The 24,583-nt window shown below is 42.7% G+C and overlaps 2 protein-coding genes and 1 pseudogene across 2 annotated transcripts in view; all 3 read right to left on the bottom strand.

Annotated features, from left to right (window-relative positions):
- Positions 1-1,456: 1,456 nt before the first annotated feature.
- On the bottom strand, positions 1,457-16,875 carry LOC143008799 (IgGFc-binding protein-like). The gene is made up of 23 exons (XM_076160721.1): positions 16,841-16,875; positions 16,635-16,682; positions 14,537-15,769; positions 14,139-14,398; positions 13,342-13,921; positions 12,633-13,231; positions 11,953-12,520; positions 11,505-11,770; positions 11,068-11,409; positions 10,371-10,944; positions 10,048-10,247; positions 9,538-9,679; positions 9,117-9,445; positions 8,425-9,004; positions 7,731-8,329; positions 6,764-7,331; positions 6,034-6,632; positions 5,380-5,947; positions 5,093-5,292; positions 4,644-5,018; positions 4,228-4,514; positions 3,284-3,336; positions 1,457-3,174 (listed from the first exon to the last, which is right to left on the bottom strand). Exons 2-22 carry the CDS (start codon positions 16,678-16,680, stop codon positions 3,327-3,329), a joined length of 8,925 nt encoding a protein of 2,974 aa, XP_076016836.1. The 5' UTR covers positions 16,681-16,682; positions 16,841-16,875; the 3' UTR covers positions 1,457-3,174; positions 3,284-3,326.
- A 1,147-nt stretch (positions 16,876-18,022) lies between these two features.
- Positions 18,023-20,246, bottom strand: LOC143008765 (IgGFc-binding protein-like; annotated as a pseudogene).
- A 1,413-nt stretch (positions 20,247-21,659) lies between these two features.
- Positions 21,660-24,583, bottom strand: part of LOC143008764 (IgGFc-binding protein-like) — a 30,790-nt gene continuing 27,866 nt past the window's right edge. Inside the window, exons 43-48 of the mRNA XM_076160657.1 lie at positions 23,971-24,538; positions 23,684-23,883; positions 23,235-23,609; positions 22,818-23,104; positions 22,082-22,132; positions 21,660-21,976 (exon numbers count right to left, since the gene is read on the bottom strand). Of these exons, the coding sequence (XP_076016772.1) occupies positions 22,123-22,132; positions 22,818-23,104; positions 23,235-23,609; positions 23,684-23,883; positions 23,971-24,538 (1,440 nt within the window). The 3' untranslated portion in view covers positions 21,660-21,976; positions 22,082-22,122. The remainder of the gene's footprint in view (positions 21,977-22,081; positions 22,133-22,817; positions 23,105-23,234; positions 23,610-23,683; positions 23,884-23,970; positions 24,539-24,583) is intronic.

Raw genomic sequence — 24,583 nt, 5'->3', positions numbered from 1 at the left:
TATTTATTTTTTCCTGGGCAAGGTGAAAATGTAATAAATATTAAATTAATATATAAATAAATGATAAAGAAAGCATTTTTATAATCATCTGGAACCTGGTGTGTTCTACGTTTTGCAGACAGATTTCGCTGAAGTGGGACTGAAGTGACCAATTATGCAACTTGGCTACATTTGGTTTCAAAGCAGGGCTCAGTTCTGTGAAGTGACATTATGCATTGGTATAATAATGTATATCAAAATGTAAGGTTTCCACACAAGACTTGTTAAAGGAAGTTATTGCAAATTTTAAATAGCAAGTATAGACATCTTTTAACAATTTGATGTTTCTTAATTTTTCTTCATCATAAGTAAACGAAAATATACTGCACATCATATCCACCCATGCTTGTAAACAAAGATGTCTCTTGTAATGCTTGCAAAAAGGGTGGATAATGCCATTGAACAGATGGAACAAATATTGATTAAACAGAGCAGCAGCAGTTAGAAAAACAAGTGGCTCCTGTTAGTTCTCTGTATCATCCAAGAATAAACAGAAGTCTTTCAAGGGTGCATCATTTGTAATCTGATAATGTATGACTCGTGTATAACTTGGCACACACAAGTATATTTTGATATTTATAGCAAGAGAACTGGTAAAAGAAATATTGAGATGGTTGAATAAATCAAAATCCTATTGGCTCGGCAACATTAAAGTCTGTGCGTGACCTTTCCACCCTTTTTTTGTTGAGGCACACCCAACATTGGCAACATCGTCCATAAACATTTCAAATCACAGGGCAGAGAAAACTGCAGAGAGGAAGATTGGGGATTTGCCTTCTGCTTTATGTATGTTTCAAATTGCATTACTTTGATGTTTCCCGCCCCCCCCTTTGTCTGAAACTAGGTATGAAAACCAATCATATAAATGCAAGGAATGTGTCAGACAGCCACAGAAATACCGGCACTTTTAGCAATCGTTGAACGGTACAGTTCCGATCGCAAAACTTAAAAAAGGGACACAAAATGTCCATTAACCTGTAGGTTACAACAGTGAGTTACTTTTACAACTCATATCAGAGTTGTGGGCTTCAGAGCTAGTCAAATTTTACCTTCACGGTGCCATTTTGGATGAAACACAGTAATAACCCTGGAAAAGGTGTCCATGGTCCATGGTAGGAGATGAACCACTCGCCATCAATCTCATCACAGAGGCACACAAGTCAGTCAGGTAGCTCAGGTTCAAAACTCAGTTGCTGCCCACTCAGGGTGGAAACCTGGAGGTATCAATCCTTATTGCACAATGCTACCCTGGAATGCAACCTTCTTTTAGATTCTTGTATTTGGGAAATTACATTACATTATGATCATTTGGCAGAGGGGGGAGCAATTGAGGGTTCGGTGCCTTGCTCAGGGGCACCTCGGCAGGGGCTCAAACTGGCGACCCACGGTTCCCAAGCGGCAGCACTACCCACTGAGCCACTGCCTCCCTTGAAATGCTGATGCAGCATGTGCATTCAAAGTCCTGATTGAAAAGCAATAGCTAATTTTCTCTAGAATTAAACATGTTCACAATGATTCAGATGGAAGTTCTGGGAGATGGGTGTTGAATAAAAAGAGAAGGGCAACCATAGGAGAAAGCCTATTTTCGGGATAATTGCTCTTTCAATTCAACACGCTACATATACACATGTTTCCAAACGCAGCATTGTCAAGTCAATTTTATTTCTAGAGCTCAATATCATACAACGTCTCAAAGGGCTTTACAGACCCACAACATCAGGAAAATTCCAGACTCAGCCCAAAGCTCTCTAATGTTTTCTTGGGACTTTCTCATCTTCCTAATGTGCATCCCTCTCCACAAATGGCTAGGTGTGCAGTAGGAACTTCCCGTGGGATTATACACAGGTACAAAGAAGGCATGCAAGGCAATACACACAAACAAACGTTCAAGTAAATGCTTAAATTAGAGTAAATATGAGTACTCATCATGTGGTATGTGCGACCTTCCAAACGTAATGTGTGATTCTCTCTCTGAACACTGAGCTGAACTGCGGAAAAAAAACGTGTTCCTGCCCCTCTTACTTGAACCAAGGAAGGAAAAGAATAAATGTTAGTCCATTTTGTGTCCTTAGAATATTGAGAGCCAGCGTGCATATTAACTCACTGAATCATTGAGGCTTTCTGAAGAGGCCTTTCTCCTGTATTCGTCAGGGCATAGAGAGTGTCCATTCCTCTTGGGTCATTTTATGTGTGTGTGAGGATGGGGTGCTGGAGTTCCACCCAAGATTGCCAACATGGACAACACAAGGCAAAAATTTTTTTTTTTACAATCTATCAATGTATCCCTTGTTACAAGGATTCCCTTTGGCATCAGCTAGGTTCATAATACAATGCAAAATTACTTGTTAAAAATGCTGTTGCCACACAGGACTTACTTTTTTTTAAAAAATGTAAAAGATCATTGTTACATAAAATATCAATCAACATCTGCATCTATCTAATTTGAGATAAAACGGTACATAATTATTTTTCCAGATATACAGAGTCTGAAACGTATGTTTACAAGATTGGATCAGCGCATCCTAGCAAAAGGAAAAAGTGTTTATCATCTCTAAGACCGATCTAGTGAGTTTGTCAGTGAGGTGCAGTCTGTCAGCCATGTGAGAAGTGTCTTTGCACATTTCCACATTCTCTCCTCCGATATCTTCCACAGACGCACAGCCTTAACAACATTTAAAAAAGAATAACACATGGGGAAAGTTCTGTGTGTGCTTTGAATTTTCGTAGTGGGCACCTCTACTATTCCATCACTGATTGAACCTTTTGTAAAAATAAATAAATAAATAAATAAATAAAACACACTATTACATTACTTGCTCATTTGATCCCATTTATTGCCCAGAAAAGTAAGAAAAATACATCTGATGAAATATACACAATTTTGAAACCTTGCAGGGATATCAGATAAGTTATTTTTGGCTGTTGCTTTCATGAGACCTGAAGCAGGTAGCTGGTGTCATTTCCTGCTCCACTAGATGGAGATGTTGGTCAAGAATGACCTGTGTTCCTATTGTTCGAAAGTGAATGTTAGAGAAACACATTGCAAGTAAACAGCTTCCAACTGTTCAAGAATTAAGAGGAAGAAATTAATTATCAGTAAGAAGATGGCCAGAGGACTTTACATTCTTCTTCATCCTGTTTAATGAGGATAAAGAGAAGGGGTGTCAAGCCACACACTATACAGCTGTTTCATTCACAAGGACACATCAATCAATTGTTTAGTTGGGTGAGGATCTTTTTTTACCTTTAGTAACTGTGTTTTTTCCATCACCGAAGAAGCAGCATTTCTATAAGCCACTGAAATGGCAACAAGGAGAGAAAAAGTGGTCATACGAGATTGGGGCAAAGTGATGTTACGTTCACACAAACAGAAAAAAAAAGATCATAAGGCACATTACATTACATTACAGTCATTTAGCAGACACTTTTATCCAAAGCGACTTCCAATAAGTGCGTTCAATATAGGTAGGTAAAAGAACTTCAATCGTGAGTGCATTTCCTTCCAAAACCAACAGCTAAGAGCATAACTAACATACACTCAATTCTCTAAGAAAATTGACTTGAGGCTAACACACGACACTAAAGAGGGCGGCTCAAATTAATAATGCACCCAAATGAAACTTAGGTGTCCTTGGATGATGGGCAGTGATTGGATTGCAAGCTTGGTAGCTTTTGATGGCCGTGCCTGTCAGCCTCACCTGCTTTTTAATCAGTAATTACTACAGGGGATTCTCTGGCATTTCTTAATTAAATTGGAACAAATGCAATTAAATACCACACTCTCATTCCTTTAAAAGGGCTCTGTGGAGTCCTTGTTTAGTTCTTGCTGCTAAAAGAATAAGCGGTTGAATGGTCATAGCACCGTCCCATTTCTTGCTGATCGGTGCTTGATCATTTCTGTATTCAAATTAAGTTTAAACTATGAATCTTGAACTCCTTTTTTACCTTTATTTTGCCGACTTCCACTGTAAATGGAATTTAAAATGTCAGCATTGACAAGGACCATTTGTTGTAGGAGTACAACAATTAGAGTTAACATGAGGAATTAGAATATATTATATTGCAATGGGATGAAAGAGGACATGAGTGGGTAAAAAAGGGGCAATTATGTGGCACTGGCATAGCGGCGAATGTAGCAAAGTACTTTGTGCCATTACATTTCTACAGATAAGATGTTGTGCTGCTCACCATCTAGAAAAGTCCCCTGCACTCCAAGAATTAACAACCACCGTCACATCAGTGGTGTTTTTTCCGTCTGCTGTCCTCCAGTCATCTTTGGCGTTTTGATTGTAGTTGCCACAAGCACCACACATTTTATTGGACAGGCTTCGGTCCACTTCAATGGTGAGCTCCTGCGACAGCGAGAATGCCACTTCTACAGCCGATTTCCTTGCAATGATCACAGTTCTGTCTTTCATATGGACATACACTTCACCGCTCAATTTGGAGGGAAGAGATACTTTCCTGCCATTTACCTGGAATAAAGGGGAATCAAAACAAAAAAACTCTATTAGGGTAACGCAAAAAAATAAATGCTTCTGACAGGAAAAACCAAACTTTCTTCACAACATGTTCAATTCTTAATTCCTTCCAGCCTTTCTTACCCAGGTCACGTGTTGGTTGGTGACTGTGACAACAGTCTCCTTGAAGAACACATGCACGGTGGCTACACTGGCACCTTCTCTGCAGACTCTGACATCCACAACCACACGGAACCACAAACTGGCAGTCTCGTCACACAGAGATGCTGCTTCAAAAGCCCCATGAGCTCCTATTGCTCCCGACACGCCATCAAAGGAGGTGAGGTGGGCGGCAGGACTGACTTTGCACTGGCCGCGTGGGATGTGACAACCTTTGACACCGTTCCTCACAATACACACCTCTCCACTGGCGCAGGACAGCTTTTCACACTTCAGCAGCCCAGAGGCCTGGCACACACACTTAGACTCACAGTCTTTATTTACCACAGTTTGGCCCACCTGGAAATACATGTGTTTTGTTAAAATCAGCAGTCCTTCATACCTGTGTGTTCATCTCATTTTTACTTTCTCACCGTCAGATATTTGCCATCAGCTACACAGCCACAGTTGCTCATGGGAACACATTGAACACCATCAAAAACATAGCCAACGTCACACTGGCACCCCTCGAAGCAGCTTTCAGAGCAGGAGAATGGATTAATAATGCTGGCACATGTTGTGCCACAGGTGTCAGCACACACCTCATAGTGGCTGTGGGCAGGGCAGGAAGCAGCTACAAAATCAAAAGTCATGTTTTTAATGTGGAAAATGGACAACTGTTCAGGAGTGGATTACTAAAATATTCCTGTGCTTAACTTACGACAGAAGGACTTGCTCCTCCATGACTGGATTTGCACCCCTGCACCCTGGCAGGCTAGTGCATAGGCCTGGACACTGTAACAGAGAGTGTCTTTGTCTCCATCCGAAGCGCAAACATCAAATATGCAATCAGATACATATGGTGCAGGGTCTATTTTACTGTGGCAGGCATTGAAAGGCCCATTACGAGACCTGATGATGCCACAGGAGTTAGATTGACCATACAATTTAGCCTTGGCGTGGTCACATACTGGGCACTGGCCTCCACAGCCTCCACATACATAGCCAGGTAAGTCCATCACCCATGCCTTCCCAAAGTCATCAACACTCTTGGCTCGTTTGCCATCAGGCAGTCTAAAGTCATCATCAGCTTTCTCATTGTAGTTGCCACAAAGGCCACACATCTTTTCCTGGTATGTAGAAGGCACAACCACCTGGACATAATAAACAGTGTCGTAAAGGACTGTCAGTCCGAAGTCTGTCCTGATGATTATGTTGCGACCTTCCTGGGTTACTGTAACACGGCCATTATCCAGGGATAAAGGCAAGTTGAGGAGTTCATCATCCACCTTGACAGAGGGAGAAGGATAAATACTATGAGAAACACAAAACACAGAAAACACAAAAAAAAAATGATGAAAGACATTTAACTCACAGTGACTTTCCATGGCATTTTCTGTTGGATGTAAATGACATAGCCGTAGACTGACACAGCAATTGACTTAGTGACAGACACTTTTCCATTCCCATACTTCTCATTCCCCTGGGTTACAGTGAACGGCATCAGGCGGCCTTTGTCATCGTCACAAACCTTGGCCAGTACATAGACACATGTTCCTTGGAAATCAAACTTCCGTCCATCAAAGGATGTGTAATGGGGGTCACCTGAAGCCACACACTTGGCGTGCCCCTCTGGATGGCAGCCTTTAACTCCCTTTACAAGCTTGCAGATCTCCCCTGGGTGGCAGGTGGTCTTTTGGCAAGACATGGCACCAGTCTCTCCACAGATGCACTTCTCCACACACTTGTCCTCTGGGTAGAAAACCTCCCCTTTCCTAAAGTACTGACCCTCGTAAGAGCAGCCACAGTCTCGCACAGGCACACAGGTATCCCCACTCAGCAGGTAGCCATCATCACACTCACAGGCCTCTGCACAGTGCTTTTGGCCTATGGTAATGGCGGGCAAGTTGGCACAGGTGGTAGGGCAGGCCGAGGCACACAGGGTGTAATGACTGTTAGCTGGACACTCCATTGCTGTGGTACAAATGAGACAAGAAGGAAGAAGAATAAACCACAAATGGTTTTCAGGTTTGTAATAATTAAGACTATATTCCAAAGGCTAAGGTGGTTCATAACATGACACATTAAGTAAAAACACATCTTACGACAGAAAGTATCAGTTCTCCAGGATTTGATGATGAGTCCTCGGTTCTGACAGGCAGAGGCATAGACTCCAATAGCCTCACAAACTGAGCCGTGGTGACCATTATAATGGCAGGAATCATACACACAGTCCTCAAGGTAAGCAGCAGGGTCCACCTGCCTGTGACAGTCTCTGAAAGGCCCCGACTTCTCAGCAATTATTCCACAGTACTTCTGGGCAGCATAGACTTTCTTCTGTGAGTTTGAACAGGCGTGGCACCATGTGCCCTGGCATTCTGATGAACAGCCTGGTACCAGGCCCACTTGCCAGCTCTCACCCAGCTTGGTGGCATCACGGGTGAGCTGGCCATTCTGCATTGTCAGGTCATCCTGTTGCTTTCCATTGAAGTTACCACACAGGCCACAAACTGCATCCTGGTAGTTGCTGGGCAGAGTGACAGTCAGCGTGCTCCGCCAGTCAAAGGTCACTGTGATACCGGCAGCTGTCTCCACTACCGCTGTCCTGCCACCACGACTAACTACCAGCTCATCTTTGATATACAAGGGTAAGGAGGTCAACTGTCCATTGAGCTTAAGAGCACGAAAGAAGAGAGGGAAGATTTCATAGATTAGATAATATCTAATTAATCCCGCTGTCTTTATAAAGCCAGTCCAATGCACAATTACAGCTAAGTTTAATCAAGTCTGCCTTGATCAAATTTCAATTCAAGTTTGTACTTAAACATGTTTGAGTAAACATAGCAGAATTAGAAGGAATAATTATCTGCTCATTTGATTAAGGCTCAGAGTATGCAGTATTTTTATATATTGTGGCAACAATGTCTTGCATCCTAATCATTTCTCTGCAAAATGTTCACAACAGGCACAAGATGGGTGATAAGTTCATTCTCCTATTAACCTACCAGGGGGAACTATGGGAGGGTGGGTATGTATAGACGTATAGATGGATGTATAGTATATTTCACATACCAGAACCTTGAAGGGATAATCTCTGCTGATGGTGATGGTAACCCCATACATGGTCACACTGACAGTTTTGGTGTAGGATACAGCCTTGCTTCCACGGTTGTCATTCTGCACAGTGATGTTGAACGGCTCTAGCCCAGGCCGATTAGAGCACAGAGCCACCAGCTGGTATTTACATGTGCCCTGGAAATCAAACCTCTGTCCATCGAAGGTCCGGTAATGTGGGTCACCTGAGGCTACACATGTTGAATGACTGATGGGTCTGCAGGCACGTTCTCCATCCACAAGGCTGCAGGTCTCTTTGGCAGAGCAAGAAGCTTCACGGCATGCCACCATGCCCAGGGTTGTGTCACACTGGCATAAGCGGCCACAAACCTCATCAGCCCAGAAACGCTGACCTGGCTTGTAGTAACGACCTTGGTAGGAGCAGCCACATGTTTTAGCAGGCACGCACATACCAGCACTGAGGACGTAACCCTTGTCACACACACATGTTTCCACACAGTTACGAGTGCAGGGCACTTTTTGCTCAGGGAAGGGACAGGATGGCTGGCATGGGCTAGCACAGGCCTCATAGTGGCTGTGACGCTGACAGTTCATGGCTGGAGCAGAAAAAATATCAATGGCATTGACCAAAATAGAAAAGTATTCATTTGAAATCTTTGGCAAAACAAATGAGTTGTGATGACATACTTACGGCATCCAAACTTTTTCCTCCAGTTTTTGATTATTATTCCCAACTCGAGACACTGCTCACTGTAGGAGGCCAATGCCTGGCACACCATCTTCTTGTCTCCTTTATTCAAACACGTGTCGTACACACAGCTGTTCATGAAGGCCTGGGGATCCAGTTTGTCTATACATTGCTTGAACACATTGTTGGTTTTGGCTGTGAGGGCGCCACAGGAGGCCTCAGTCTGATAGAGCTTACGGTGGTCATCATCACAGGTAGGACAGTTTTTCTCACATGTGTCCCAGCATGGATGGTCCTTGTCCTGGTCAGGTGTTTGCCAACTCTTGCACCATTCGATCACTGATGTGACAGCTTGCCCAGCTGGGTTCTGGCGTTCATCACCTCTGTTTCCATTAAAGTTTCCACACAGACCACAGACGCTGCCAAAGTAACTGCTGGGCAGCTTGATGATCAGATACCAATTCCAGTCATAAGAGACAACGAGGCCAAAGTTTGTCACTACCACCGCACTGTGACCACGTTGTACCACTGACACTTCACCCTCACCTAGATGCACAGGTAGATTCAGCATCTCTCCATTCACCTGAGGTAAGTAAATCAGGACAATATATACTATGCATATGTGTACAGTACATGTATGAAACACTATGGATCAAACACAGCTGACTTTGTCAGACCGGATATTTTACTCTTACCTTGACTCGACCAACTTGGTTTTTGCTTATGGTGATGGTGAACCCGTAAACTGACACATCGACATCCCTGACATAAGAAACTGCTGCATTCCCGCGGTTATCATTCCTCTCTGTGATTGTGAATGGAATAAGGCCATCCACATTCCCACAGGTCTTAGAAATGACATACTTGCAGGTTCCCTGGAAGTCAAAGTTGTATCCATCAAATGTGTGGAAGTGGGGGTCACCCCAGGCCCAACAGGTGCCCGTGTACAGAGGAACACAAACAGCCTCGCCATTCTCAACTTTACACTTCTCCTTTACACGACACTTGGCATCCTTACAGGGATCTGACCAGGGTAAACACAGGGACAAAATAAGGAGTTCAAAATCTTTTTGAGACAGTATATTCATTTATCAATTGATACTGTATCCATCTTACCTGGACTGTAACATGCTTTGATTCCTTTCCTGACCATGCATTTGGTGTTTGGGGGGCAGGAGTGACTTTCGCAGACTAGTCCTTTCTCTGGGTAACAGGTACACTTGTTGTTGCAGTCATCATCATACACCACTTTACCAGGCTAGAAACGTAGAATTTTTTTTTATACAGGGGGAATCAATATACAGCAAGAGCTACAGATTATTTTATGCTTATTCTACCTTGTCAAGAACCAAATTTACACAATTTGCTGAATTCCATTCCAGGGGAAATTTTCATCAAACGTTTAAGCTCTAAGTGGTTCATGTCCACCAATAGTAAAAAAGGAAAAGTCAACTTTATATCACTGCCAGCATTATTTTGCCTAGAGTAATTGCCTTGCATTGCTTTGTTTTTTAAAAGCTCTATAAAAAACATTAAAGAATGCACCATCATTGGGATATTATTTGCAGTATGATAAATGGAAATATTGGTTTCATTTGATGTTGGGATATATAAGCTAATTTGTACCTTGTAAGACCTCCCGTTATCATAACAACCACACTGAGTTTCCTCAACACATATCTGTCCATTGAATAAGAAGCCATCATCACATTCACAGCCTTCTGTGCAACTGGTGGAGCATTCAACAATCTCTGTGAGGCCTTCGCAGGCTGCAGAGCAGGCATCTGCGCACACCTCATAGTGACTATGGGCCGGGCATTTCATGGCTGTGGAAATCACGATAGAGAAAAAGGACATGAGAGGAAAAACATGCTTATTGCAAAAGAACATGCTAACAGTGGCATCTAACAGCTATGCTAATAGGTCAGACAAGAGAAACTGTCACTTACGACAAAACGAAGCCGTCCTCCAGTTTTTGACGTCTACTCCTGCCATGTGACAGTTGAAGGCATAGGCTGCCATGCTGTCACAAAGGACCTTTCCATCGCCATTGGAGGCACACACATCAAACACACAGTCATTAAAGTATGGCTTTGGGTCCAGTTTGCTATGGCATACTGCAAAAGGACCATTGGGTGTTGTAGCAATGCCGCAGTAAGTGGGCTTGGAAAACAAAGTCTTCTGTGCTGCTTCACAGTTGGGACAGTTGTTCCCTTCACAGCCATCTTCACACACAACATTGGCAATGGTGACCTTCCACGATTTCCCAAATGCATTCACATTTTGGGTAACTTTATGATGAGGATCCTGGAAGTCGTCCTTGGGGTTACCATTGAAATTGCCACATAGGCCACAGACCTTTTCACGGTAATTACCAGGTACTGTCACTGTAACGTGGTAAACCAGATCATAAGTCACACGAAGCCCGAAATTTGTTGAGACGACATAGTGGTTGCCCTCCTGATAGACTTGCACTGCACCATCATTAAGGTTAAGCGGAAGGAAGTTAAACACTCCATTAACCTAAAAAAAAGAATTGAACATTGTTTTACACTTATTGAAGATATAAAGTGTTTGTCAAGCTCTCTAAACTGATTTCACTGTATTGCAAATATGGAGCTTGGTTCAAACAGTGTCTTTGCTCACCAGGACTCCAAACATGTTGTTCCTCATGATGAGTGTGAATCCGAAGACCTGCACAGCAACCAGCTTAGTAACAGACACCACTTTGTTGTTCATCATCCGGTTCCACTTCACATTCTCCACCTGAACAGAAAAGGCCTCCAGGTGGGTGTCCTCCAGCCCACAGGTTTTGGAGAGTGTGTAGGTACAGGTGCCCTGGAAATCATATCTCCGGCCATCAAAAGTGGAGTAATGGGGGTCCCCAGAGGCATGGCAAACACCCTTACCAACAGGGTGGCATTTTTGGATACCATTCTCTATCTTACACTTCTCATGAGGGCCACATGAGAACTTCTTACACACAACCTAATGAAAGTAGAACAGTGAAATCTTTCTTGTTATTTCGCAAATTTTCATCAATCAGTATTAAATTGACCTTTTTAATTTTTCACATCCATTACCTCTCCACCCTGGTTGCACTTGCACTCCTCCTTACATTTCCCATTGGGATAGAACACTTGGCCGATGTAGTAGTAGCGGTCATTGTAGAGGCACCCACACTGTGCAAAAGAGACACAGCGATCTCCACTGAGGATGTATCCCTCATCACAGGCACAGCCCTCTTCACAATGGCTATCACAATCTTGAGGTGGGGCTAGACTGTGGCAAGTGGCAGGACAAGCAGTGGCACACACTTCGTAGTGGCTGTGGGCTTTACATTTCACAGCTGTAGAAATTGGAAGGGAGGCAGGACCATATTGAAGATACACATTGAGAGGAGAGACAGAGCAGTTACCTTTTATAAATACTTTGATTACAGCACGTTAGCTCTGCAATGCCCAATTTGGTCTCTTATGTTGATGAGTAGTTGTTTCTTTGCAATTAATGTTTATTGCAATTGATTCTCACCACAGAATTCAGCCGTTCTCCATTTGTACACCTCGGCCCCTGCAGCCTGGCAGGCAGCTGTGTACGATGCGATAGCCTGACAGAGCACATCCCTCCTGCCCTTATACAGACACACATCATAAACACAATCTTCAAAGAAACCAGATGGGTCCACCTTAGCATGACAATCCCGAAATGGCCCTTTGGTGTTCTTCAAGATCCCACAAAACTGGTCTGTCGCATATTTGATCTTCTGGTTGTAGTCACAATCAGGACACACTCCTTTACAGCCTTCAACACAGCCTGGGATCTCAGCGACTCGCCAGCTGGCACCAAACTTTGCTGGTGAGACAGAGTTACCGCCATTCTTAGGGATCAGATCGTCCGTAGCCTTCCCGTTGTAGTTGCCACAGAGGCCACAAACAGCTTCCATGTAGGTATTAGGCAGTGTCACAAACACAGCATTCTCCCAGTTAAACCTGACTCTCAGTCCAAACTTTGTTCTAACCTCCGCATACCAGCCACTTTTATACACAGACACCTCTCCTTCACTCAGGGTGACAGGCAGATTGACCAGCTCACCATCCACCTGGAAGATCAAAATCCATGGTTTTTAAAGTTTGAGATAGAGAGTAAATAGCATAACTCACAGCAAATTATAATCATACTTACTATGTGCTTTTAAACAGTTCCTTACTTACCAAAATTCGGCCTTTGTGTGTCCTTGTAATGACAATGCTGAGAGAGTAGACCTTGATCTCCACCAACTTAGTATAGGACACTGCTTTGTTGCCCCTGTTGTCATTTTGCACCAGCACCTCAAAAGACACCAACTCTGGGTTCCTCAAGCACAGTGCAACCAGTTGGTACACACATGTCCCCTGGAAATCAAACTTCTTGTTGTCAAAAGTCCTGTAATGAGGATCACCTGTTGCCTGACAAGTGCTGTAGGAGAGTGGATGGCACTTTCTAATTCCATCAACCACCTGGCACTGCTGCTTTGCCCCACAGCCTTTATTCTGGCACTCCACATGTCTACTTCCAGCATCACAGCGACACTGTCGTCGACAGTCCTTGTCAGGCCAGAAGGTTTGTCCAGTAGGGATGTATCGACCCTCATAGGTACAACCACACTGAGCAACAGGCACACACCGACCTCCACTCAGAGCAAAGCCTGCGTTACAGGTGCAGGTTTCCACACAGGGCAGTTTGCATTTGGATGGTGCTTTGGGATCAGAACAAGTTGCAGGACAGGCATTGCCGCACAGCTCATAGTGACTGTTGGCTGGACATTTAGCAGCTTGAGAGAGAGAATAGAAGGAGTTGGATCAATGTCAGCAAAAATTAACCACAACAATTAAATTGTAATTCATTGCTAGTGCAATCATCTTATATGTTGAAAATACTTACGACATCTTGCACGTTCTCTCCAAGCATCAACCTGGATGCCAGCTCTCTGGCAGGCTTCAGCGTAAGACTGCAATGCTCTGCAAAGGAAGTGTTGAAAGCCACCTCCCATGCACACATCATATTTACAGTTCTCCAGGTACACATTTGGGTCAATGGAGGCGTGACATTTGCTGAATGGCCCATTAACCACAAGTGTGATGAGACCACAGAACGAGTCACCTTCCCAATTCTTCATCAGATTGTGTTCACAGCGGTCACACCCACCCACACACTGGTCACTACACCGAGCATCTTTGATCGGACCTGGCACTTTCCAGCTCACCCCAAAGGCCACAGTCCCAACAGCCTGGGAGCCCTCCGGTGTGATGAAGTCATCTTTTGCATCACCATTGAAATTGCCACAGAGACCGCATGTCTTACCAGCATATCGGCTGCTCAGAGTGACAACCAGAGAGTGTTGCCAGTCATAACGAACTTTCAGACCAAAGTCTGTGTCAATGACCACGGAGCGACCGCTCTGAGACATTGTCAGTTTGTCATTGTTCAAGGTTACTGGCAAACTCCACAAATTGTCATCAATCTGTGAAGAAGAAAGCAAAAGGGAATTCAGGTACACCGCTGTAATAATCATCAAGTTTTATGGATTTAGTTAAAAAAAATACTTCCTCATGCCACAGCACAAAATAAACAGATCCATAGATAGACAGGTAAAGAATTGTAATATCATATATGTATATATATATACACAATTTTACAAGATATATATATGTTTTTACAATAGAAATTGAAAGGCTTACCCTAACAAAACCTGTCTCTGAGTGAATTACTGTGATGGTGAAGCCATACACTTTCACTATGACCAGGCCCACATATGATACACGGAGGCTTCCTCTGTTCTCATTTTGGGAAAGGATCTCAAACGCTTGGAGATTATCATCTGCTGCACAGTTCTTGGCAATGATGTAAGTGCAGGTACCCATGAAGTTAAAGCGTCGCTCATCAAAAGATTGGTAGTGAGGGTCTCCCATGGCCCAGCAGATACCAGACTTAGGGATGTCTGGAAAGTCAGATTATACAATCAGTGCTCACTTGTGATCACAGCGATAATGTTTTATGTACATTATTGTTTATTTAATTTCTGTCTCGTACATATAATTTGATGAATGCATTTCTTAATCAGATATGTGCTTCATACCTGGCTGTATACATTGCCCTGGGGCACCATAGCCATTCCTTTGGCTGACTCCCATTGTATAAACAGCAAATTGGGAACCAGGGCTAGAAATGGTGTATCCAGCCAGGCTAGCTTGGTAGTTTATCTGGGCCCAGGAGAAATCTGTCCCTTCAACATTTTTCCATTGGACATTGCGGGGCAGATTTGTATCAAATTTCAACTCTGCCAATTGCTTGGTTTTAGCCACAACCAAGGCCCAGCTTTCAAAGCCATCCAGAGCCTCTAAGGCGTAAGAGGAGCAGAAGCGGTCAGTGGGTAGGATAGTCATCAAGAAAGGGTCATAGAAAAGGAACCAGTTCCGTGTAACACCATTGAAGACCATGAGGACTTGGATGCCATGATCAGCCTGAATAAAGAGTGTTGCAGGATGCTGGGATTTGACCATGATTACTTGTCCTCCAGTCAAACTATAATCTTTATTTTGCTTTCCATTATGGACTGTGATCCGGGTGGCTTGAGAGGCCTGAATGTAGACGCTGTCATATTTCTTTTGAAAGCTCAAGGAGGGCACAATGAAGTTGGTACCCCATCTGCTTACTGGCAGTAACTGTTCATACACATGGTTACATTTAGAGAAGCGCCAGGTGCAACTGTGGCCTGTGAAAACAGCAACTGGAAGCTGAGAGGAAACTCTTGTGCCAGTAAGGTCAGACTTGCTCTGGAGCTGAACACTTTCATAGGGCTGAAGATCAATTACCATTTTGCTGCCCATTGGATAGATACGATTCTGGAACTTGATTTCACCAAGTGGAAAAATCTCTACTTTGTTCGCCTTTTTTCCATTTGTAACAGAGAACTCTTTAAAGGTGCCACCAGGAGTTCCAGCAGGTGTAAAGATAAAGTACTCTGTGCCCCATTCGCTCATAGGATAAATGACAGAGATGTCTCCTGTATTCAGTTTGCTATTGTACGAGGTGACAGCCACATGGGCTGAGGCCTCAATGCGCACAGTATTGCCGGACTTCTGGCTGTCGTATAGCTCAACGGCATTGGGGAGAGTGATGGTGACTTTTTCCCCAGCCTTCAGAGTTTTCTCCTGCTTGAAGTTTAAGGGAGGCACTTCCACTGTTACTTTAGCATCAGTCTGGAGGGCTCGGATGAATAGCTGGAAGTGAGGAGTATCATAGTTTCTAACATAATTTTGTATGAAAGAAAGGGCAAACTCCCCCCCTGTCCAGTCAGCACGAGATGGGCCTGGAAGAAAAAGTCAAGAGTAGAATTAAGACAACAAAATCAAAATTGTTACCCAAACATATGTTGTCGTGACGTGTCAAAAAGCATTAGCAAATCAATTAGACTATTTTGGGTCAAGGCAAACAAAGGGACGAATGGAGTGGCGATATAAAACATTTTCATTACAAATTTCTGGATCTTATACAAAGAAACAATACAACACTAAAGAGACAGAGTGAAAAAAAAAATTCATTTCAGAGTTAAAAAGAAAGGACAACAATAGATGGATTACTTGTTTCTCTGATAGGCAGAGGGAGGGAGTTTTATACTGAAGAAAACTCACTTGACTGCTCCACGGCAGCACTCAATAAGTGACTTGTGCAGACTATATAATTGCATAATGGAAATATTATCAATATCTGCTTTTGTGGTGATTTTCTGGGCCCAGTCAGGGCCTGAGCTTTTAGATTACACTTCTATTTCACCCATTCAGTGAAATAGTTCCAAATCAATTGCAACTTAGGGTTAATGGTATACTGAACAAAAGCAAATTTAAATGTTGATGTTAAACTTGTGCTGCACTTTTCTATTCGTCCATGATGGTTGCACAACAATGTTCTCATGTGATGAAGTTGACAAAGCAAAATTACTTTTAATCAAGTGCCCTCCTGGCTACATCATGTTGAGGAATTAGGAATCTTGGTCAGGTTTAACACTTGTTATTTCCCATTTGTTGGTTCTGTTTAAAATATTTCAAATATACCAAAACTAAGCAGCAGGATTACATAAGGTTTGAGTGGTTTGAGAAGTCAAAATATTACAATTTTCAATATATATACACAATATATATACAATTTATCATGAAGTATCACAAATAAACACTTACAGCAGAGTAAAGCTGTCAAAACACAAAGCAGGAACCACAGCCCCATGGCTAAAGAGAAAAAGAGAGGTATAAAGAGAGAAAGAGGGATAAATAACTTAGTGACAATTTGTATTACTCATTAACTGTTAAGGTATTTTATTTTAAACAAAACAATAATCAGATTTTTATACATCAGTATAATTGGTTCAAGAGTGAGGAGTACTTACCTGGTATGAAGCATGTGGTGTGATGAAATCCTTTTGGTTCTGCATGTCTTTATATTGTAAAGGGAAAAAAGCCCTTCCTCTAAAACAAATTAGGGCTGAACCTGGCATTAAATTGAAGCATGCTGACAATAGGGGTGATGTGCATGACTGACTTAAATCTAACACACCCATGTACAAATAAATTGTAGTCCGACATCTATTTCCAGGTAACAGATGTGTTTCTGTATGTATTTAATAGAATTAGCATTAGGCAAATATTTGGATTTGTGCCATTTAATTTTCCCTCCAATCAAACGTCTCGTCTTGTTGCATTGCATACTGTGTGTATGGTACCCTTGTAATACACACAGGGAACTGTTTTAACTATGGGTATTTTGATTGTGTATCAACAGTTATGAAGTCTGAATGTTTACACACCACAAAGCAAATTCTTCAATTTTAATCAGCAGTAATTCCAATGTCCTTGTATGTGGTATACCGGAGAGATATGGGTCTATCTTGAAGGAGTATTCACCCACATTTGGGTGTATTGTATACTCTGGTGTAACCAAATAACTTTTTTTACCGGGCAAGTCAAAGATGTGTTAAAGACCAATTATACAACTTCTACTCATGTTTGGTTTCATAACAGGGCTCAGTTCTGCAGATGGCAAGGAAATATATGCACTAAATGTACAAGATGTATACATTTTACACCATTACACATTATGACCTCCATCATGATATTAAGTTTTGGTTATACACATTCACTGATGCTTTTAAACAAAGACAACTCTTATAATGCGTGCAAAAAGGGTAGATGACTAATGGACAAATGGATTAAATCTTAATAAAACAGAGCGGTAGCAGTTTGTAAAACAGGTGGCTTCTGTTAGTTCTGCATGTATGTATAACTTGGCACACACAACTATGTTTTGGTAGTTTCAGCATGAGGACTAGCTAAAGAAACAGAGTCAAAATCACATTCGCTAGGCAAAGTAAAAGCTAGATTAGTTAAGACACCTATTTTGTTGGGACACTCCCAACATTGGTCAACTAGGGCTATCCATCAAGCTGCTACATGTATGTTGTAAGGGAACATCCTTCATAAAAAAAAATTACAGGACAGGTGGTTTAGCAATATATTTCTTTAATAAAATTATACATCGACACTTCTCAATATCAAAATGGAATATTTAGCCATCATCGTTGCTGAAAGCTGTTGGAAGAAAAACAGAACAAAACAGGCACTGACTTGATGCTTTAAGATGTGAAGTGAACAATATAAAATGTTCTTCTCAGGAAGGATGTGATGTTAACAGATTCACTTACCAGACAGGAAAATCTGAAAGAATCCAAGATTCCACAGATATGTGTAAGGGGTCATTGTAGTTTCCACACAGACCACACAATTTGCCCGAGTACCAGGGAGGAATCTTGACTGTCACCGTGGTAACACCAATCACCATCTCAAGCTCTGACTCCATCAGCGTCCCTCCTCAAGATCACAATGACTTCTGACTTGTCCTGGGTCACACCAGAAGACAGGGACACCCCTGATTGCAGGATGTAAGGAAGGGACACAAATTGTCCATTCACCTGTTGGTCGCAACAGTAAGTTACTTTTTACAAAAACAGCAGTTTGTATCTTTCAGAATCCATAGTTGAATGTTACCTTAACAGTGCCTTCTTGGGCAGTAACTGATGATCCCTGTAGGAGGACATGAAACAGAAGTAAGAACCCTGGAAGAAGTGTCATTACATGGTCCATGGTAGGAGATCAAGCTGAACCACTTGTCCTCGTAGCTCACACACTCTAGGCCCATGACAGCCCAAGGTACCACTCCTCATTGCACAATGCTGCCCAGGGATGCAGGCCGTCACTTCACACAGTGCACCACCTAGGGTGGCACCAGCATCTTTCTTTACAATCCTCAGTGTAGAGCTGGTCATCCATCTAAGGGTGGGCAAAATGATCAGTCAGTCAGTTAGTCAGGGGCTGCTTAAAAACCTTTATAGGAGCCTTCAGGTTGATACCATGTACTAACCGTGTAAAATAAAAGAAACTGCTTTACATGTTGCCACATGAAGCCTGTACGTTTACCTTGATGTATTTGTCACGTAGAATACACCCACACCGACTGTAAGGTACACATTTGCCCTCGTCAAACACATTCCCATTGAGGCACTGGCAGCCCTCTGAACAGCCAGTTGCTGAAGAACCAGGCTGGAGCAGAGCTGGGCAGGAGTTAGAGTTGGAGCTGGGCTCGACACACTCACTTGGGCTGCTGTGGTCACGACACTGGAGAGCTGGTGTATATACAAATTATTTAGGATGGGTCATAAATAGCTTCAAGGAAATTGTGACTAAAATGATTGCCTTGCCAGCAGAGAGTAATCTTCCTCCATGGACCTACAGACAATCCCTTTTCCTGGCAGGCTGCAGCATATGCTTCCAGTGATAGACATGTTGCCACCATGTGCCGCGCCCCTGCACAAAATGATCCAATACACATCTCTCTGTAAACATTGAACTCCACCCCCCATGTGATCAAGGCCTCATGTGACACATTGCAATTTTCACATGCTCTCCCACACGTCTCACTGCAATGCAGTTCAGTGTCAACCACTGCCTGGGGACAAAGCCGATGACTGTGTCTCAATGCCACGACATCGGCTTTGTCCCCGTTGAAATTCCCGCAGAGGTCTGAAGCTGTTCCATCATATCCCTGTGGTACTGATAACCTGAGGTGCTGGGTGAAGGACAACTGAATTTTCACCCCAGATACTGTTGTGATTTCCAAGCCACTGCCAACTTGGTATGCTTCAACTGCACCACTGTCAAAAGGTACGCAATGTCCCTCCTTGTTGACCTGAAGCAAGAGAACAGGTAGATCTTAACACATAAAAACATACTTGTATGTTCCAGTTTCCCAGGGCCAATGGCTACTTCCAAGTAAAGCCACAGAAAAACCAGTCTAACTTTTTTTTTTTACTGTTTTTTTGATACTTCATAGGTACAAGCTTCTTGGTTAGGCAAAGTCAAACCATCATAATGATGATTAAGCCAAAGCCTGCCATGCCTTGGCACACCCCATGCTCCACAGGCTTACAGTGGGCAAGGCCATCCTTCATTGTGCAGCTTAAGCTTGAAGTAAACAGCAGGATAATACTGACCGTCATGCAAGCAGCCACAATCAGAAGGCAGGACACACTGGTCCTCACTCAGGACGTAGCCAGGGTGTCACTGGCAACCCTCCTCCCTCACTGCAGTTTAGTAGTTACAGCCTCCATGTCGGGCAAATGCTTTTCTTTCAAAGGTGTAGTAGTAAGAATCACTGCATTCTAAGCAAATACATTGTTTTAATTCATTCATTTTCTTTTTGTTGCTATTTGTTTTAATTGAAGCAAACATTTTACATGACATTGCGCATACAATTTTAGGGTATTGGAGATAATTTTTCACACAGAAAGAGGGGGGAAAGGAGAGAGAGATAGTAATAATAACACAGCCTTCCTTCTTTCTCTCTATTGTTGTTGTAAAACTTTATATGTAGACCGTGAGGATCAGTCATTTTCAAAGAGCAAAAAAAAAGAGTGGCTTTCCCTTTTCAATGCAACTCCTGTTGTGACTACAGTGAAATTCTTCACAAGAGGCTTCATATGAAAAGGAAGAACAGAGGCAATAATTATGTATGAGAATTGAAGGCGCCTCAATTGCAGGAAAAAAAAATCATTCATGGAAGTTCTGGGAGATAGGTGTTGAATGAAAATAGAAGGGCAACCATAGGAGAAAGCCTATTTTGAGATAATTGCTCCTTCAATTCTACATGCTACATAAACACGTTTCCAAGCTCAGCATCGTCAAGTCAATTTTATGTGTATAGCTCAATATCATCCAATGTCTCAAAGGGAACATCAGGAAAATTCCAGACTCAGCCCAAAGCTCTCTAAGGTTTTCGTGGGAGTTTTTCCTCAACTTCCCAATGTGCATCCCTATCCACAAATGGCTGGGTGTACAGTAGGAACTTCCCGTGGGATTATACAAAGGTACAAAAAAGGCATGCAAGGCAATACAAACGTTCAAGTAAATGCTTAATTCAGAGTAAATATGAGTACTCACCATGTGGTATGTGCGAGCTTCCAAACGTAATGTATGATTCTCTCTCTGCACACTGAGCTGAACTGTGAAAAAAACGTCTTTTCTGCCCCTCTTACTTATGTTAGTCCATTTTGTGTCCTTAGAATATTGAGAGCCAGCACGCATATTTAACACTGAATCATTAGGCTTTCTGTATTCGTCAGGGCACAGAGTGTCTATTCCTCTTGGGTCATTTTATGTGTGTGTGAGGATGGGTTGCTGGAGTTACACCCAAAGATTGCCAACGTGGAATGCGGTAAGCAACACAAAGCAAAAAAAATCAAAAATTAAATCAAAATATTACAATTTATCCATATATCCATTCATCTATCTAATTTGAGATGCAACGGTAAATAATAATTTTTCCAGATATACAGAGTCTGAAACTTGTACGTGTACAAGATTGGATCAGCGCAACCTAGCAAAAGGAAAAAGTGTTTATCATCTCTAAGACCGCTCTAGTGAGTGTGTCAGTGAGGTGCAGTCTGTCAGCCATGTGAGAAGTGTCTCTGCACATTGCCACATTCTCTCCTCCGATATCTTCCACAGATGCACAGCCTTAACAGCATTTAAAAACGAATAACACATGGGGCAAGTTCTGCTTTGAAATTTCGTAGTGGGTACCTCTACTATTCTATCACTGAGTGAACCTTTTCTAAAAAAAATAACAGAAAAAAACACACTATTACATTACTTGCTCATTTGATCCCATTTATTGCCCAGAAAAGTAAGAAAAATACATCTGATGAAATATACACAATTTTGAAACCTTGCAGGGATATCAGATAAGTTATTTTTGGCTGTTGCTTTCATGAGACCTGAAGCAGGTAGCTGGTGTCATTTCCTGCTCCACTAGATGGAGATGTTGGTCAAGAATGACCTATGTTCCAATTGTTCGTAAGTGAATGTTAGAGAAACACATTGCAAGTAAACAGCTTCCAACATTTCAAGAATTAAGAGGAAGGACACAATTATCAGTAAGAAGATGGCCAGAGGACTTCACATTGTTCTTCATCCTGTTTAATGAGGGTAAAGAGAAGGGGTGTCAAGCCACACACTATACAGCTGTTTCATTCACAAGGACACATCAATCAATTGTTTAGTTGGGTGAGGTTTCTTACCTTTAGACTGTGTTTTTTCCATCACCGAAGAAGCATCATATCTATAAGCCACTGAAACAGCAACAATGGGCAGAGTGATGTTACTTTCGCACACAGAAAAAAAGAAAGATCATAAGGCACATGCAAGAACCCAGTGGATACAGTCACATACACTCAATTCTCTAAGAAAACTGACTTGAGGCTAACACACGACACTAAAGAGGGCAGCTCAAATTAATATTGCACCCAAATGAAACTTAAGTGTCCTTGGATGACGTGCAGTGATTGGATTGCAAGCTTGGTAGCTTTTGATGGCCGTGCCTGTCAGCCTCACCTGCTTTTTAATCAGTAATTACTACAGGGGATTCTCTGGCATTTCTTAATTAAATTGGAACAAATGCAATTAAATACCACACTCATTCCTTTAAAAGGGCTCTGTGGAGTCCTTGTTTAGTTCTTGCTGCTAAAAGAATAAGCGGTTGAATGGTCATAGCACCGTCCCATCTCTTGCTGATCTGTCCTTGACCATTTCAGTGGTCAAATTAAGCTTTAACTTTGAATCTTGAACTCTACCTTGTCCATTATTATGCAAACTTCCACTGTAAATGGAATTGAAAATCAGCATTGACAAGGAACATTTGTTGTAGGAGTACAACAATTAGAGTCAACATGAGGATGAAAGAGGACATGGGTGTAAATGAAGCAATTATGTGGCACTGGCATAGCGCCGAATTGTAGCAAAGCACTTGCTGCTCACCATCTAGAAAAGTCCCCTGCACTCCAAGAATTAACAACCACCGTCACATCAGTAGTGGTTTTTCCGTCTGCTGTCCTCCAGTCATCTTTGGCGTTTTGATTGTAGTTGCCACAAGCACCACACATTTTATTGGACAGGCTTCTGTCCACTTCAATGGTGAGCTCCTGCGACAGCGAGAATGCCACTTCTACAGCCGATTTCCTCGCAATGATCACAGTTCTGTCTTTAATATGGACATACACTTCACCGCTCAATTTGGTGGGAAGAGATACTTTCCTGCCATTTACCTGGAATAAAGGGGAATCAAAACAAAAAAAAATCTATTAGGGTAAAGGGAAAATAAATGCTTCTGACAGCAAAAACCAAACTTTCTTCCCAACATGTAGCCAATTCTTAATTCCTCTCAGCACTTCTTACCCAGGTCACGTGTTGGTTGTTGACTGTGACAACAGTCTCCTTGAAGAACACATGCACGGTGGCTACACTGGCACCTTCTCTGCAGACTCTGACATCCACAACCACACGGAACCACAAGCTGGCAGTCTCGTCACACAGAGATGCTGCTTCAAAAGCCCCATGAGCTCCTATTGCTCCCGACACGCCATCAAAGGAGGTGAGGTGGGCGGCAGGACTGACTTTGCACTGGCCGCGTGGGATGTGACAACCTTTGACACCGTTCCTCACAATACACACCTCTCCACTGGCGCAGGACAGCTTTTCACACTTCAGCAGCCCAGAGGCCTGGCACACACACTTAGACTCACAGTCTTTATTTACCACAGTTTGGCCCACCTGGAAATACATGTGTTTTGTTAAAATCAGCAGTCCTTCATACCTGTGTGTTCATCTCATTTTTACTTTCTCACCGTCAGATATTTGCCATCAGCTACACAGCCACAGTTGCTCATGGGAACACATTGAACACCATCAAAAACATAGCCAACGTCACACTGGCACCCCTCGAAGCAGCTTTCAGAGCAGGAGAATGGATTAATAATGCTGGCACATGTTGTGCCACAGGTGTCAGCACACACCTCATAGTGGCTGTGGGCAGGGCAGGAAGCAGCTACAAAATCAAAAGTCATGTTTTTAATGTGGAAAATGGACAACTGTTCAGGAGTGGATTACTAAAATATTCCTGTGCTTAACTTACGACAGAAGGACTTGCTCCTCCATGACTGGATTTGCACCCCTGCACCCTGGCAGGCTAGTGCATAGGCCTGGACACTGTAACAGAGAGTGTCTTTGTCTCCATCCGAAGCGCAAACATCAAATATGCAATCAGATACATATGGTGCAGGGTCTATTTTACTGTGGCAGGCATTGAAAGGCCCATTACGAGACCTGATGATGCCACAGGAGTTAGATTGACCATACAATTTAGCCTTGGCGTGGTCACATACTGGGCACTGGCCTCCACAGCCTCCACATACATAGCCAGGTAAGTCCATCACCCATGCCTTCCCAAAGTCATCAACACTCTTGGCTCGTTTGCCATCAGGCAGTCTAAAGTCATCATCAGCTTTCTCATTGTAGTTGCCACAAAGGCCACACATCTTTTCCTGGTATGTAGAAGGCACAACCACCTGGACATAATAAACAGTGTCGTAAAGGACTGTCAGTCCGAAGTCTGTCCTGATGATTATGTTGCGACCTTCCTGGGTTACTGTAACACGGCCATTATCCAGGGATAAAGGCAAGTTGAGGAGTTCATCATCCACCTTGACAGAGGGAGAAGGATAAATACTATGAGAATCACAAAACAC

Source organism: Genypterus blacodes, unplaced genomic scaffold, assembly GCF_046128005.1.
Source record: "Genypterus blacodes isolate CSIRO-AG114 ecotype Tasmania unplaced genomic scaffold, CSIRO-AGI_Gbla_v1 ptg000107l_1, whole genome shotgun sequence".
Taxonomy (NCBI): Eukaryota; Metazoa; Chordata; class Actinopteri; order Ophidiiformes; family Ophidiidae; genus Genypterus; species Genypterus blacodes.
The sequence above is the reverse complement of the archived record's forward strand: the minus strand, read 5'-3'. Positions and strand labels throughout refer to the sequence as shown.

Bases quoted from the DNA above. Each gene is read 5' to 3' on its own strand.
- LOC143008799 (XM_076160721.1), bottom strand. From the start codon at position 16,680: ATGGGGCTGTGGTTCCTGCTTTGTGTTTTGACAGCTTTACTCTGCT. The intron at 12,521-12,632 runs GTAAGTAAGGAA...TTGATCTTCCAG, and splicing joins CACACAAAGGCCGAATTTTG to GTGGATGGTGAGCTGGTCAA. The intron at 7,332-7,730 runs GTATGTGAAATA...CGTGCTCTTAAG, and splicing joins ATTATCCCTTCAAGGTTCTG to CTCAATGGACAGTTGACCTC.